At 49.9% G+C, this 16,035-nt stretch overlaps 1 protein-coding gene across 1 annotated transcript; it reads left to right on the forward strand.

Annotated features, from left to right (window-relative positions):
• Window positions 1–620: 620 nt before the first annotated feature.
• Atp4b (ATPase H+/K+ transporting subunit beta) lies at window positions 621–9,149 on the forward strand. Its single transcript, XM_005082621.4, has 7 exons — window positions 621–1,208; window positions 4,433–4,561; window positions 5,179–5,292; window positions 5,408–5,607; window positions 6,456–6,512; window positions 7,527–7,637; window positions 8,478–9,149. Exons 1-7 carry the CDS (start codon window positions 1,097–1,099, stop codon window positions 8,637–8,639), a joined length of 885 nt encoding a protein of 294 aa, XP_005082678.1. The 5' UTR covers window positions 621–1,096; the 3' UTR covers window positions 8,640–9,149.
• The last annotated feature ends 6,886 nt before the right edge of the window (window positions 9,150–16,035 follow it).

A 16,035-nucleotide genomic window follows, 5' to 3' on the forward strand; every position in this document is an offset into this window, starting at 1 on the left:
CTCTCAGCAGACACAATGAATCTTTTTTTAACACTTTTTATTATATATTTAAATTAGAAACACGTATGCTTCAATGTTAGTCCCAGCTCCCTCTCCCTCCCCCCACGCCCGCTCCCTCCCCACCAGGCCCCCACCCCCCCACCCAATCCCAACTCCATTCCCCAGGGAGGGTAAGGCCCTCCATGAGGGATCTCTAGAGTCTGTCATTTTGTTCCGGGGAGGGCCCAGGCCCTCCCCCAAGTGTCCAGATTGAGAGAGCACCCCTCATTGTGGGATGGGCACCCAAAGACCATTTGTGTTCCAGGGATGAATACTGATCTACTACCCAAGGCCCCATAGATTGCCTGAGTCTCCTCACTGACACCCACATTCAGGGGGTCTGGGCCAGCCCCATGCTGGCCTCTCAGCCATCAGTCTAAGGTCCAAGATCTCCCCCTTGTTCGGGTCAGCAGACACAAGGAATCTTAACGGCACAAGGGCAGGAGGACGTTATCCTCATGCAGAGGCTGGAAGACAGAGTCCCTCCCTGACGGCGCCTCCATCTTGGCTCACTGCTGTTCTTTACCGGTGCTCACCCCTCCCCCCCCGTGAGTCTGCGCTGAGCACCATCAGCAGCTGAAAACGCTTGAGAAAGGCACGGCTGTAGGGCCACTCAGGCAGTTGTGGGCACAATTCAGGCAACTTCTCCACCGTCCTAGTGAGGAGGGGAGACTTAAGGAAGCAGTTCGAGGACCCAGGGACCTGAGTGGTGGGGCAGCAGGTCTCAGGCCTGTGACATTTGACCTGGGATGAGCCAGTTTGAGTCTTCCCCCCAGAAGGAGAGATGAGGCACAACCTGGAAGGCTGTTCGTACCAGAAACACTTCCCTTCAGTTTCCACCAGGGCAGGTTAAGTTGTCAGCCAAGGGCGTCGCAAGGACCAACTGACTTCTGGGACAGTAGAGGGCAGATATCAGGCCAGCCCCAGCCCTCCCTTGTGTTTGTAGAGGTGATAGTGCGGACTGATAGCTGGCTCTGATGCCTTTGGCCTTATGCAGAGGAGACTATAAGCCCCAGAGGACACTTCCTGGGTCCAGTCCAGGCAAGCAGGAGAGGACATGGCGGCCCTGCAGGAGAAGAAGTCATGCAGCCAACGCATGGCCGAATTCCGGCACTACTGTTGGAACCCGGACACTGGGCAGATGCTGGGCCGCACCCCAGCCCGGTGGGGTACGTGTGGGCCGTGGGAAGGGGGCATGGGGTGAGGCAGGGGCCAGCAGCCAGCAGGACCCAGAGCCTGCCGGGGCACCTGGGAACACACTTCAGGCCATGCCTCACCTCTCAGGAGGAAGCCAGAGTCCCTAGAGGGTCCCCAGATGGCCCTGAGGCTCAGGACTCTACAACACCTGCAATGCAGGTCCAAGACTGGCCCCTTTTCATCCTTGACTTTGGAACATAATTTTAAAGCTCTTCCTGAAACTAATATTTATTTTTTAAGTTATAGCAAGTAAAGGTAGTTTCTTGTTCAGACAATTTGGGAGACAGGGGTTTACTTCAATGGATTTGTTTTATCATGACGGTTGCCATGACTTTAATGTGCTGGGCATGTTGGGAGATCTCCCTGGTTCCCAGGCTGCATCTGAGATGCCCTGTGCCACTGTCACTGTCAAGTGTGGGCTAGGTGAGCTAGGTAGATATATCTGCAGAGTCCCTTTCTTATGGCTGCCCCGTGGTGACCTGGGGACCCTTCCTTCTGGGGCCACCATAGGAACAAAGGAGTCCTCACAGACTGGAAGACTGTGCGGCTGTTCAGGATATCCCCTCACAGAGTACATCCTCCACAAAACAGGACGTACCCCTCAGACCCCAAAGAGTGAATCTCTCTCAGGCTCTCCAGGACCCATGACATGGGAGTTACAGACAGAGCTTGGAGGCATGCAGCGAGTGTTTTGCAAGGCTACATCACTGGGGAATACAGGATGTATTATGCCACCTTACCCCTCAGACAGCAACGTCAGGCCCTATCCCTTGGGGTTCCCACGGAGGTCATACGGGGGATACAGCACAAGGCCCCTCAGGTCTGTGCACAGAGCAAAGGCTCTTTTGGCTGACCATCTACCACCACCCATCTCAGGGCCCTTGAGAAGCGAGATGAGAGCAGACTCCCAGAGGGTGGTACCTAATAACCCAACTGTACGACAATTCAGCTAGCCTCAGCCCAGCTTGAGTGTGCTACCACATGAAAAGCGCACACCGTTCACATAGAAGGAGATGGGGCATGCCCTCCTCAATACCCTGAGGCCTCCCGGTGCCAGAGAGGACCCCTGGCAACACAGGGAAATTACCATCAGCTGCAGAGCAGAGAGGAACCAGAAAGACACCGTACATCAGTGAGACACACAGAGGCAGGGCTGGTACTTGAGCCCCCCCCAGGAAGAGGGTCACATGAAGAAGGGACAACAGATGGGACCCAGGGGGGAGATGATGGCGCTGCCCGCTCTCCTCTCAGGAACCTTAGGTGGCAGGGCTACTCTAGCTGCCAACGCTCCGGCAAGCCTCCTTGATAGCTACAATGCCACTGAGAACTTCCTGGAATGGTTTCACAGCCTGACTTGAGGACTTGGCCTCAGTGTCTGGGGATGACAGTTGCAGGGGCTGAAGAAAGCATTGTTCAAGTGAAGGGACGAAACAGGAATGGGGCAAGTTACTCCTATGGGGAGAGGTGCACGCAGTCTTAGAGGAAATAGGGGCTGGAGACCATAGGCGGGGAGCAGCAGAAGTTTCAGTGGCTTGGGCCACACTCTTTCTCTGTGTGACATGGAGCTCTTACCACCCATAGCCCTCGAGTTGTGAGATTCCATGGCGTTGCCTGCTTGGGGACCAATCCTGATAGTGGCAAAGTCGGGACCCTTCATCCACACCCGGGAGTTATCGAGGCCTGACTCACACCTATAATAAGCTGAACAATCAGGGAGAGGGCTTGTGAGGCTGGATGGGCCAGCAGCGAGCAAAGCTGAGATTCTACCTGCGGGCACTCAGGTCCCAGGAAGGTAGATGAGTTAGACAGAAGCCACAGCAGGTAGGAACCTGTAGTGACCATGTCAGCCCTGCAATGGGAAATCTGCTGGCCCTTCCTGAGCATGCTTGACACCCACCCCTGTAGACCATGAGGTTAAGCAGGTGTACAGCCCTGGCAATCCTAAAAGCACAGGGTCAGACCATCGGACACTACAACATCCAAACCCACGTACAGTACCTGGTGTCCATGGAAACACAGCTCTGAAACAGGCCACTGCTGTGCTGGCCCTCCATGGAGGCCTTGAAGAGAGAGAGAGAGAAAGAGAGAGAGAGAGAGAGAGACAGACAGACAGACAGACAGACAGACAGACAGACAGACAGACAGATAGAGACAGAGACAAAGACAGAGACACAGAGACAGAGAGAGCGCAAACTCATAGCTGTGACCTCCCCACCATATCTTACCCCCACTGACTCAGTCCTGCCTTTTAGCCCCATTTTGGGTCACTAAAGAAAGACTTACTAGGAGGAAGCCACACCTACATCATGCATTTGGAAGGAGCAGCCCACATTCTTAGAGACCTCCCCAGGAAGACCAATGCTACAGCCATCACAAAAACCCTCTTCTGACCGGGTGTTTCTTAACAGTGGCTCCCCTGGCTAAACCATTGAAAACACAAGTGTGGGGGCTTCACGGTAGCCCAAGTCAAAGGCCATGTCCCAGAGGGGTGTGGTCCCCTAGCAACTGACTCAAAAGGAATGTCATCAAAGGAGTCTTCAGGAGCCTGGCTCACGCCGGGGTTAGAACATCTCTTTCCACTGATGTTTGAGCAACAGTGCCAGGAGCCAGGGAGCTGGGCCTGTCGGGCATGCCTGCCAACCTTCTCTGTGGGACACAGGGCAAGTACCTGCCAGGTCCTCAGAGCACAACCCAGACATACTCAGCCGTGGCCCTGCCCAGTCAGACCGTGCACTGGGGGTCACTCTGGCCAGCAGCTGCCTTCTCTGCCTTTCCCTTCCTGTAGTGTGGGAAGCAACAGGAACTCCGGGGCACGGAGCATGCTCCGAGGTCCCGCTACTATGGCTACAGATACAGTGGTCAGTGCACCAAGCACGCATAGTCACCGCTAATGTGCAAGGGGGTGTGACAGGAGCCCACACAAGGCCATGAGCATACCCTGAAGTTCTGTTTGTATGAGGGGGGGGGACAAGATCAGAGATGGCGTGGACAGTGAGCGCCAGCCCTCAGCAGTGAGGGTAAGAGGGTGTCAAAGGGCTCGGGTATTCCCCTCAGATGAGAAAGTTCTGGAACTCAGTAGAGGTGCTGATGGTGCGGCGTCACGACTGTGCTCTGCGCTGGAGACGGCAAACGCAGTGGGCCTGTGCCATGCGCATTCCCTCAGCTGGGGCTGCTACTTCCAGCTCTCTCTCCGCAGTGTGGATCAGCCTCTACTATGCAGCTTTCTACGTGGTCATGACCGGGCTCTTCTCCCTGTGCATCTACGTGCTGATGCAGACCATCGACCCCTACACCCCAGACTACCAGGACCAGTTAAAGTCGCCGGGTAAGCAGCCTGTGGCTCTTAACCGCTGAGCCATCTCTCCGGCACCCAGGTGAAAAGCCTTTTTCTTTTTTTCCCCCCATTTGAGACAGCCCTGGCTATCCTGGACATCTCTCTATGTAGACCAGGCTGACCTCAAACAGAGATCTACCTGTCACTACACAGGCTCATGTGTTCAGATTCCTTTCTCCGAGAGACCCACCTGCAGGCTATGAGGGGCACTCCCCAGAGGCTAGCATTCACCACACAAATCTTGCTCGTGACTCCCCCAGGCCCAGACTCCCCTGTGGAGCATGCATCACTATTGCTGGGCCTGAGTATCCAAAGTCTCAGGCACAGGATAGGTCTTCATGCCCATTGTGCTACATCTGCAGAGGGCAGAGGCCATGGGACCTGTGTCCTCAGAGTCCTTGGGGGCACTTCTCTACAGTGTTACTGCCAAGCTTTCTTGGCTAGAGGGTGCCTGTTCTGTAGCTCTCACCTAGGAGGGTGAGAACTGGTTCCACTCCGGATGCATCTAACTGTGGTTGGGGCTTTTACGAGACTGGACAACCTCGGTGCTCAGGGCTCAGTAGAAGTGAGCGCTTGGAGAAACCGATCTAGATGCTCTTTCCTTCCAGGGGTAACCTTGAGGCCCGATGTGTACGGGGAAAGAGGGCTGCAGATTTCCTACAACGTCTCTGAGAATACCTCCTGGGCTGGCCTCACACACACCCTTCACAGCTTCTTAGCAGGTGGGTGACGCAGACGCAGCAATGTGTCTGTCTCCTAAGAGGGTCACTGGGGACTCGGGACCTCCTCCACGGACAGCATGGGACTGGCTGACGAGGAGGTGTGTGTGGTCCACAGGTTACACCCCGGCATCCCAGCAGGACAGCATCAACTGTACCTCTGACAAATACTTCTTCCAGGAGAGCTTCTTGGCTCCAAACCACACCAAGTTCTCCTGCAAATTCACTGCAGACATGCTGCAAAACTGCTCAGGCCTGGTAGACCCCAGCTTTGGCTTTGAGGAGGGAAAGCCCTGCTTCATTATTAAGATGAACAGGGTGAGTATCAAGGGCCCCACTCTGGAGGTGACTCTGGAGTGGTAAGAGCCCCCTCCTCACACTTAACCATGGGGCCTGGGCCCTGTATCGTGCCTCGCCCTGACTCCATACTCATTCATATTCATCATGTTCAGCTCTTAAACACAAATCTAGAACTTTCTACTCAGACATTGTCTTACCAGCCTTATAACTGTGCAAATGAAGCAGAGATCTCCGCCAGCAGGGGCCTTGAGTCGTAAATTCAGACTGGGAGAACTTGGGGACATCTTACAAGTCTCCTTCTGCCCCAGAAACAGGAGTCTTTGAGGGGTGGCCCTACAGGAATCACTGGGCTCCGGTGGCATCTGAAGTCACGGGGCAGCAAGTGCCACCAATGCCCTAAGAACAGACACAGCAAGCAAGAGGCAGACATGAAGTCAAGCTGAGTGACACTCAGGCAATAGAGGCTCAGGGTCACTGCTCAAGACAGTAAGTGGCAGGCAAAGACCCAATCGGCCTCTCACCGCCTATTTCCATTTTACAAAGTCTCAGAAAGCCACACACTCATGCACCGAACCCAGCACGAAGCCCCACGCTGGGAAGGTCTTCCCAGAGTTCAGGAGACAATGGCCGAGGCTCAAACCGAGGGGAGGAATATGGGAGCGGTGGGTAGACCCATTCCGCAGCAAGGAAGGCTGCTACACATCACCACAACACACCTGAACGCAGTGCCAGTGACCAGGGCCGCTCTATCCCAGCTCTGCCGCTGCCAACGGCCCTCCCACACCGCGGTACCGTGGGGGAATGGCTCAGATGCGTGTGTGAGTACCCACTTGGCCACCAGGGGTACATCACAGCTTTTCTTCTAGATTGTCAAGTTCCTTCCCAGCAACAACACAGCCCCCCGAGTGGACTGCACCTTCCAGGTGAGCACAGCTGGGGCTGGAGGAGGGTGGGACCCAAGTTACCCTGGGCACATGCCAAGGTCACCTGTCAGCCATTGCCTGGAGCGACGGCACAGAGGGGTGCTGTAGCCGTGGACTCCCCCACATGAGGTCCGTGCGGTCAGTCACCCACACTTCAGAAAGCTCGACATGCGGGTGACCCAGCACCCTACTCCCACACCCTCTATAGTTTTTATTTATGAAACTATTCCAGATCACCAACAGCATTGTTGCTTACTGGGGCTTAGCATAGCTACTCAGGTGGCATTAACCTCAGGGAAACCCTCTTACAAAATGACTAGGTACAACAGCGAATACTAAACTTGCCTTCACTAAATGTTTTCCCAGGCTTGTTTTCAATGTTGAGTCCTAACTGACACGTCAAAGGGACTCATCCGTGAGTGATGCAAGGAACACATGTCCCCGCAGAGCTCTGTCCCTAGGGCCTCAGGGGTTTGTTCTGCACTTTTTTAATGGCTTTGGCTACACACACACAAGCCGACCTTCTCTGAGAGGTCATTGTTCCTTGATGAGCGTAAACTACCCATTGGGCAGGTCTGACTCCAACAATGAAAGGAAGTAGATCCCAGGAACATGTGTTTACTCCTAATCCAGAAAACTGCACAAATCCTGAACCTGGCTTTGGCAAATGGAGCCCTTGGTCTCCCCAGCTTGCATCTCACAAGCTAACAAACAAACAAACAAAAAAACCAGCTTCCCCAATCCCATCACTCACCCAAGACTCGAAGATGGAGTAAATGGGGTGGGAAGTGGCTGAGGTTTGGCATTTTGAGGAATTATATCCTTGAGAGGCTCTCAGCCCTGACTAGCTGACTAGGTGCTAACTCTATTGCACTAACATGCAAAGCTTTGATGTGATTACTGCCATGCTACCAGTCCTTGCCACACAGTACACACATAACTCACACGTGTACCTGTACACAAATGAACATGTGCCCCAGTGCTTACTAGACTCAGCTGTGGTCTCCACCTCAGGATGATCCCCGAAATCCCCGGAAGGACACTGAGCCCCTACAGGTCGAGTACTATCCACCCAATGGCACCTTCAGTCTCCACTACTTCCCCTACTATGGCAAGAAAGCCCAGGTAAGTCTGTTCCACTCTGCTCCAATGCGCTTGCTAAATTACCTCAGACTCAGCAACAGGAAAGCCATTTTCTATAAAAAGCAAGGCAAAGGCAGAGCAAAGTACTATATACCTGTAATCCCAGCACTTGAGAGGTGGAGGCAAAGATCATTTGGTCACACAGCATGTTCAAGGCCAATCTAGGCTGCATGAGATTTTTATCTTGAAAAACAAACAAGAAACAAACAAACAAAATGAACTCAACAAAGGCATGACTTAGCCAGTCCCAGACACTTTTTTAAAAAATATTTTATTTATTTATTGTGTATACAGTCTTCTGCCTGCGTGCCAGCAGAAGGCACCAGATCTCATTCAAGGTGGTTGTGAGCCACCATGTGGTTTCTGGGAATTGAACTCAGGACCTCTGGAAGAACAGTCAGTGCTCTTAACCTCTGAGCCAACTCTCCAGCCCCCAAGACACTTCTTTTATCCACCTAGAAATGCACCCCTCTCAAAACCCACGAATGTCAACCTGACTCCCTTATGGTGTGGGATCTCCCAGGCCCTCCCAGCATCTGTGAATCCCTCCAAAGCATTTCCTCCACATTTTACTTTCTCCCATTTTACTTTCACATCCTGTTTGCCACCTGGGGCAGAAGCCAGTCTCTCTGTGACCCCAGGGCTCCTTTGGGCCAAGCAGGCCTTACCTCAAGACAGACCCACAGGAGAATCCTTTATGCTTTCCCCCCCCACACACCCCCACACCCCCACACCCCCACACCCCCTGCTTCTTCAGATAGCCTTGTTTTTCTTAACATGTTTTTTTTCCCCAAGCATCTCACCCCTGTGCTTCCCCTTCAGCCTCACTATAGTAACCCTCTGGTGGCAGCAAAGCTTCTCAACATCCCCAAGGACACAGAAGTCATCATTGTGTGCAAGATCCTGGCAGACCACGTGACTTTCGACAATCCCCATGACCCATATGAAGGGAAGGTGGAGTTCAAACTTACAATACAGAAGTAAGAAGCTGGAGTGGCCGTCCACACCTACGGAGGCCCAGCTGGCCACTCGCTCCTGACTGCACACCCTCCGCTGGCCAGTGTGCAGAGCCATTCGAACGGCTCAGCGCTAACACCACTGCCCACCTGCTGACACCAGGAGGTGCTCCTGTCCCCCACTCCCCCTGAACGTTACCAGCTTTCTACTAAATTCCTATATGTTTGCAATCCAGCTGTAGCTGCGGGGTTAACACAGGAACCCAGAGTCCTGTAACCACGGAAGAGACCCCAGAGTGGCCCACCTGTCGCTATTACTGCTCTGTGATCACTTGTCTTCCCTGAACTTCAATATGAACTGAGGATCCATATCAGTGTAACACTGGTCACCCTGGCATGACACAGTCCCAACTTGTGCTTCTGAGACTACAACCCCTATGCCATAAAAACAAACTATATCAAAGCTATTGTGTCTGGAAAAGTCATGTCTTTCCTGACCCTGAAGGAAATTTTTACTAAGAACCAAGTGCTCCTTTCTCTAAAGCCTTTCTATGGCTCCGATCACAATACAGGTGTCCTTGGCACCTCAGCCACTGGGGCAGGCATCTCAGAGGTGGGGTAAGGCACAGGGAGGCTCAGAGAACTCCCCACAAGCAGCCTGCCACTTTGCCCACAGACCTAACCCTGTTGCCACCAACAGTCTCATCCTCCAAGCTTTCAAGCCCTTCCCTTCAAGATGCTCACACTTCATACTGCCTCCCCCCCCCCGCAGCAGAAGGTCAAAAGAGCTTGTATTTGTTTTTTCCAAGCTGAGACAGAGCACAGCTCGGGAGGACACACACGCACACGCACACGCATGGTGCATCAGGTGCGGGGCTTCCCAGGGTGTGGGACCTAGACACTTATTTACACAGACCATTCTGTGTGCCCCTTCCATGCTCCACACCCTGGAGGATATTTTAAAGTAACTCAAGAGCTGGGGGAAAGGGTCGTTTTCATTTCCGTTAGCAAGCAAACAGCTGTTTTCAGAAACACCCACTGATTTGACCAAGTCAAGTAAAACATCTGACACCATGTCTTAATTGGGGTTATTATTGCAGTGGTGAAACACTGTGACCAAATTTGGGAGGAAAGTGTTTACTTGGCTTATGCTTCCATCTCACTGCTCGTCACCAAAGGAAGTCAAGACAGGAACTCAAACAGGACAGCATCCTGGAGGCAGAGCTGATGCAGGGGACGTGGAAGAGTGTGGCTCACTGGTTTAATCCCCATGGGTTTCTCAGCCTACTTATAGAACTCGGGGACGACTCCACCCACAATGGGCTGGACCTTCCCACATCAATAACTAATCAAGAAATTGTACCACAAGCTTGCCTACAGCCCAATCTTACGGAGGCATCTTCTCTATTGAGGCTCCCTCCTCTCGGATGACTCTAGCTTGTGTCAAGTTGGCATAAAACTAACCAGCACAAGTGACCCCTTGTTACTTCCCACATAAACACATCAACATTAAGTCACAACTTTTCCTCTCATTCATCCCTGAGATCCCGCATTAAAAACATAATTTCAGAAGTCCCACCGCCTTTATAATTTCAGACATACTAAAATTCCAGTGCCTTTAAAATGTCCAGTCTTTAAAAATCCAGAATCTCTCTCTTTTTTTTTTTTTTTTTTTTTTTTTTGGTTTTTCGAGACAGGGTTTCTCTGTATTGTTTTGGAGGCTGTCCTGGAACTCGCTCTGTAGACCAGGCTAGCCTCGAACTCACAGAGATCCGCCTGCCTCTGCCTCCCAAGTGCTTGGATTAAAGGCGTGCACCACCAACACCCGGCATAAAATCCAGAATCTCTTCAAAGTTCAAAATCTCTCACCCGTGAGTGGTTGTAAAAATAAAAATCAAGTTAAATGTTTTCTTACTTCAAGAAGGAAGAACAAAGGCACACTAACAATCAGATCAAAACCAAACCAAACTGCCAACAGTGAGTAGTCTGGGATCTACTCGCAAAGGGTCACTTCTCCGGCTCTGCTCTCCGCAGCACACTGCTTGTCTTCTAGGCTCTGGCTGGCTCCACTCCATTACTGCTACTATTCTTGGTGGTCATCCCATGGTCCTGGCATCTCCAAAATGCTGGTGTCCTCTGCTGCAATTGGGCTGCCCTTTCAACAATGGGCTCTCTTCATGGTGCCAAACCTCAGTGAACACTTCAATTCCAGGCCTTCAACTACCATGGCGGCCACACCTTCTCCAATGGCCTATCCTGGATTCTCACAGTGCCAAGTCTCAGCTGCTTTTCATGACCCCTTTATCACTTCAAAACCTGCACCACCTGAGTGGCTCTTACACTACCAAATTCAGTTGCAGCAGCAGGTGCAACCTTGGCCATCATTGGAACACAGTTTCTGTGTGCTGACACTGAGGAACCACTTTCCAGAAGATTTCACCTTGGTGGTGCTGGTCTCTTCTTAATCACCAACAATTACTCAGCTCCAGCTGACCAGCATCTATTGTCCCAGTAAAGAATGGGTTTTACTTTACTGTTTCTGGTACCTTGTTAATTACAGCTGATTTTTCAGCCCCAGCTAACTAGAACCACAGATTCTTAACTCAAAAGTCCCAGTAGTCTTTGCTTCCCTCTGAACCTTCACAAGCCGGGCCTCCATTGTCCTCAGTACTCTCAACATCCTATCTTCCAAATCCCTACAGGACAGCTCACTGAGCTCCCAACACACAATGACTTTTCTAGCCCAAAGTTCCAAAATCCTCCCATAATCCTCCCCAAAATAACATGGTCAGGTCTATCACAACAATACCCCACTCCTGGTACCAACTTGTCCTAGTTGAAGTTGCTATTGCTGTGATGAAACACCATGACCAAAGCAACTTGGTGAAGAAAGGGTTAATTTGGCTTACACTTCTACATTGTAGTCCATCACTAAGCAAGTCAGGACAGGAGCTCAAACAGGGCAGGAACCTAGAGACAAGAGCTAATACAGAGGCTGTGGAGCGGTGCTGCTTACTGGTTTTTCCTCATGGCTTGCTCAGCCTGCTTTCTTATAAAACCCAGGGATGACGCCACCCACAATGGGCTGGGCTCTCCCCCATCAATCACCAATTAAGAAAGTGTCCTACAGGCTTGCATGCAGCAGTCCAATCTTATGAAGACCTTTTCTCAGTTGGGTTCCCCACTCTCAGATGATACTAGCTTGTGTCAGTTGACATAAAACTACCCAGCACAGCCTCTTTCATGCCCGGCTGTCTTTCCTTCCCACCTAAAATTTGCCAGTTGGCGTTTTTAGGGAAGCCAGGGATGTCTGCTTGTTCACACAAGGCATTGTCCTCATCTCCCCACCCAGACACTGTGCCCACCAAGCACTAACTACCCAGACCCAAGCCCTGACAACCTCACCACCTTCCGTCTCTTTGAGTCTACTTTGGGGTTTCACATGAGTGGGACCACACAGTATTTTTTTCTGACTGGCTGATGTAAAGACTCTCAGGTTTTATCATGTGTCAGAATTCCCTTCTCAGTCAGGACTAAAGTTTTACTGCGGGTGTAGACCACATCTTGTAATGTATGGCCTGCTTACCGCTTACAATTTATGTAACTGGTTGTTTGTACCTTTTTGTTGCTGGTGACCAATGATGCTGTGACCACAAGTGTACAACTGTGTCTTCAAGATCTGCTTCCAAGACTTTGCACATATACCAAATTCTGTTTTCAATTCTTAAAGGATAGACTACCTGTTTTCCACTGAGGTGACTCTGTTTCCCGTCTCCATCAGCTGAGAAACTCAATTTCCTACATCCTACCCAACATGTATGTGTTGTTCAGGTTTCTGTTGCTATAGTAAATGCCTGGGATAAGCTCTTTTGTAAAGAACAAAGGTTCATAGTTGTGGGCTTCAGGTTGACCGGGCTGATTACTGCCTAACAAATATCTAGTAGGGGCACTATATCATGGCAAGGCATAGTGAATAAATCTACTCACATCATGGTCAGGAAGCAGAAAAAAGTCTCAAATTCCAGGATTCTGCTTAAGGGCAGGTCCCCCAAATGTCCTAAAGACTTCTCACTAAGCCTCACTCTTTTTTATCTATTTATGTATTCATTATGCATACAGTATTCTGCCTGCATGTATGTCTGCATATCAGAAGAGGACACCAGATCTCATTATAGATGGCTGTGTGCCACCATGTGGCTGCTGGGAATTGAACTCAGGACCTTTGAAAGAGCAGTCAGTGCTCTAAGCCTCTGAGCCATCTCTCCATCCCCTAAGTCTCACTTCTTAAAATCCCCCAACTTTCCAAAGTGTCACACCAAGAAGTGGCCTGTATGGACCTTGGGCTGGGAACAGGGCTGAGGTGGTAGCATCTATCCAGTTTGCACAAAGCCTTGGGTTAGAACCCCAGTATATATAAACCCGGTGTGGTACACATGCTTGTAATCCTAGCACTTGGAAGTTGAATGTGGAAAAAAGTCCATGCTCATCTCCAGCTATATAGCAAGTGACAGGTGGTTGTGAGATGCCACGTGGGTGCTGGGAATCATATCTGAGTCATCTGCAAGAGCAGCCAGTGCTCTTAACCTGTGAGCCATCTCTGCAGTCCCTTTAGCTTTTTAGATGGCGTTTAGTCAACCCAACTTCATTCATTTGCATACAGGTACTCAGTTCCCCAAACACCATTTGTTGAAAAAGTCTATCCCTTCCCCCACTAGACAGTCTGGGCATCCTTGTCTTCATCAAATCTGTGGCTTTTCCCAGCTTTGCTAGTCCAGTAGTCTGTTTGGCTTCCTGCCCATACCACTGCTTGATTACTGTGGTCTTAGCAGTAGTAGACTTTGGAATTAGAAAGTCTGAGGACTCAAAGTCTTATTTACTTTCAAGATTGTTTTGGGAATTCAGAGTGAGTTGAATTTGGGGTGGGTCTTCCTACACCGCAAACTCCATTATTAGGGTTTGGGTAAAGATCCCTGCAGGATGTTCTAACAGTATTATCTTCTAGACCACAGCAATGTGTTTTCATTGCTGTCTTTTGAAATCTGTTTTGTAGATTTCACTAAGTCTTTCATTTCCTTGGCTAAGTCAGTTATGAATAATTTTGTTATGCAAATGTAAATTTATTTTCATTTCCTTTTCAGATTTTTCTGTCACTTTGCCTTTTTATTTGAATGTGAAATGTCCTCATCAGGTTTATGTATTGAATGTTTAGTCTGCAGCTGGAAAGACTACTTGGGAAAGTGATAGTCTGGAGGTGGAGCCTAGCTGGAGGAAGTAGGTCATTGGGAGCCATCCTTTGAAGGTTACAGCTGATCCCAATCCCACCTATGTGCTAACTTCCTGTCTGCCACAAGGTAGGTGGTCTCCCCTCCAGTGTCTGACATGATGCTCCACTTTATGAGGGCCCCAGGATCAATGGAACCAAGACTTACGGGTTGAAATCTCTGAAGCCAAGCCCAAATCATCTACCTCTGTGTTATCCTCTGATACTTTGGTCAGTTTGATCAGCTTGAACAACTTGAACAAATCTGAGGATCAGCTAAGAGGCAGGATGATGGGTGGGTCAGTGAGTGTATTTCTAAGAAAGCTGAACTGAATGGGGAAAGCCCTTCCCCAGGGCAGCATCTTCTGTGGCAGCCCAGATATAGAGGTCAGAGGCAAGAAAAAAAAAAAAGTGCCATGATTTTTTGCATTCTCCCTGCTGTTGAGTGCACCTACACTGTCACCCTTAACTGACAGCAGAACCCAACTTCCTCAGCCTTTCAACATGAAGATCAGTGGCTCTCCAGAAATTCTCCACACCTCCAGAACCAGAGGGGGACTGAGGCATCTAGCCTTGCAAACTAAGCAGTTACTGGGCTCTCAGCCTCCTAGCAGACAGGTAGCCACTGTTGGGGATTACCCAGTCCACGCTGTGTCAAACAATCTAGTAAATCCCTCTCTGCAATATGTTCGTTCTATACGTTCTCTTCCTCTCGAACCCTGAGAGCTACACAAAATTAATGCGCTTTACATTTTATATCCTTATTAGTCCTAAAGGTATTTTAGTGGGTTCCTTCGGATTCCTGATACATAACAATGTATCATCTACAAATGGAGAAGTTTTTCAGTTTTTTTTTTTTTAACCTAACTTCTCTGGCTAGAATTTCTAGTATTATGAGTAGAAAGAGCAGTGCCCCCCTCACCCTGGGCGTCAGGCTTAGTGGCCATTCATTTATGACCTTACGTGCTGTTTCTTTCATATCTTTATTTGCTGACTATCAAAAAGGTTGCAGAACCTTTGTGAAATGCTTTTTCCGTATCAGAGACGATCATGTAGGTTAAGTTGTGGGTGAGTTACATTTGTGCGCATAGGAGCTATTCTTTTTAATGCACCTATCTCTTCAATCATGAAGAAAACAGCAGAGTTGCAAAGCCAGCAAAGTTTTTGCTGTTCCTGTGTTTACATTGATAGAGATGTGTGTCCTTCATTTTGGTTTCCGGTCACTGCTTAGTACCCTTCACCTTACCGATGGACTCTCGTGAGCACCGACTACAGGACAGGGACAGTAGGGATGAATTCCCTCAGCTGTCATTTGAGAATTTCATTTCTTCCCTCTAAAAAAATTCCTAGGGGAGGGAGCCAGCAAGCAGGGTCTTAGTCTATAGCCTATCCAGTGACAGGTATGAAACTGAAAATAAATTCTTGAGAATCTTTACAATTTACTATGGTCTATGTGCAAGTGATGGGGATACACACACAGTCAGGACAACTCATGTTCTCTACATGGATTCCAAGGGTTGACCTCAGGTCACCAGGCTTACACAGTGCTTTATGGGCTGACAGGACTCTTGATGGATGCTGTTTTACTCTTTCTGGCATTCTGAATGTACTGGCCTATTGCCTCGTGGCCCCACAGGTGACAAATCTCTGGATTTTACTGGGGAATGCACACGTGTGACGAGCGATTTTCCTCTGGCTGCTTGTCCTAGTCAGGGTTTTATTGCTGTGAGGAGACATCAAGTCAGCTCAGTGTCTCTTCCCTAGGCATGCCCAGTCACCTTTCCAAACAGAAGGCTGTTTCTTTTTTAATGTCTGATTCTTCAGTGTCTGGATCCCCGAAAGGGAAGAGAAAAAAATGGAAGGGGGGGGGGTGGCAAAGAAGATACCAACTTTTAAATCCCTAGAAATCTAGTCAGCTAAGGGTAGAGCTTGAAGCCACGGTGCAGCTTCAGTGTCAAGAACCTCTCTTGTCTGCACCTACTTCAAATAATCCCTGAGTAGTTGTATCTGGCTGGTTCTACCACTGCAATTGTCAAGGCACAAAGAGACTGCTGGTATACCCACCCATCTTTCCAGAATGCTCAGTCTTATAGTTTTTCTGAGAGTCAAACATACAAAGTATGTCTCTACTTTCAGGACAGAGGAAAAAGTCAAAGAACAAATG

The sequence above is a fragment of the Mesocricetus auratus genome, unplaced genomic scaffold (genome assembly GCF_017639785.1).
Source record: "Mesocricetus auratus isolate SY011 unplaced genomic scaffold, BCM_Maur_2.0 Super-Scaffold_100031, whole genome shotgun sequence".
Lineage (NCBI taxonomy): Eukaryota > Metazoa > Chordata > Mammalia > Rodentia > Cricetidae > Mesocricetus > Mesocricetus auratus.

Bases quoted from the DNA above. Each gene is read 5' to 3' on its own strand.
- Atp4b (XM_005082621.4), top strand. From the start codon at position 1,097: ATGGCGGCCCTGCAGGAGAAGAAGTCATGCAGCCAACGCATGGCCGAA. The intron at 5,608-6,455 runs GTGAGTATCAAG...CTTTTCTTCTAG, and splicing joins TCATTATTAAGATGAACAGG to ATTGTCAAGTTCCTTCCCAG. The intron at 7,638-8,477 runs GTAAGTCTGTTC...CTTCCCCTTCAG, and splicing joins ACTATGGCAAGAAAGCCCAG to CCTCACTATAGTAACCCTCT.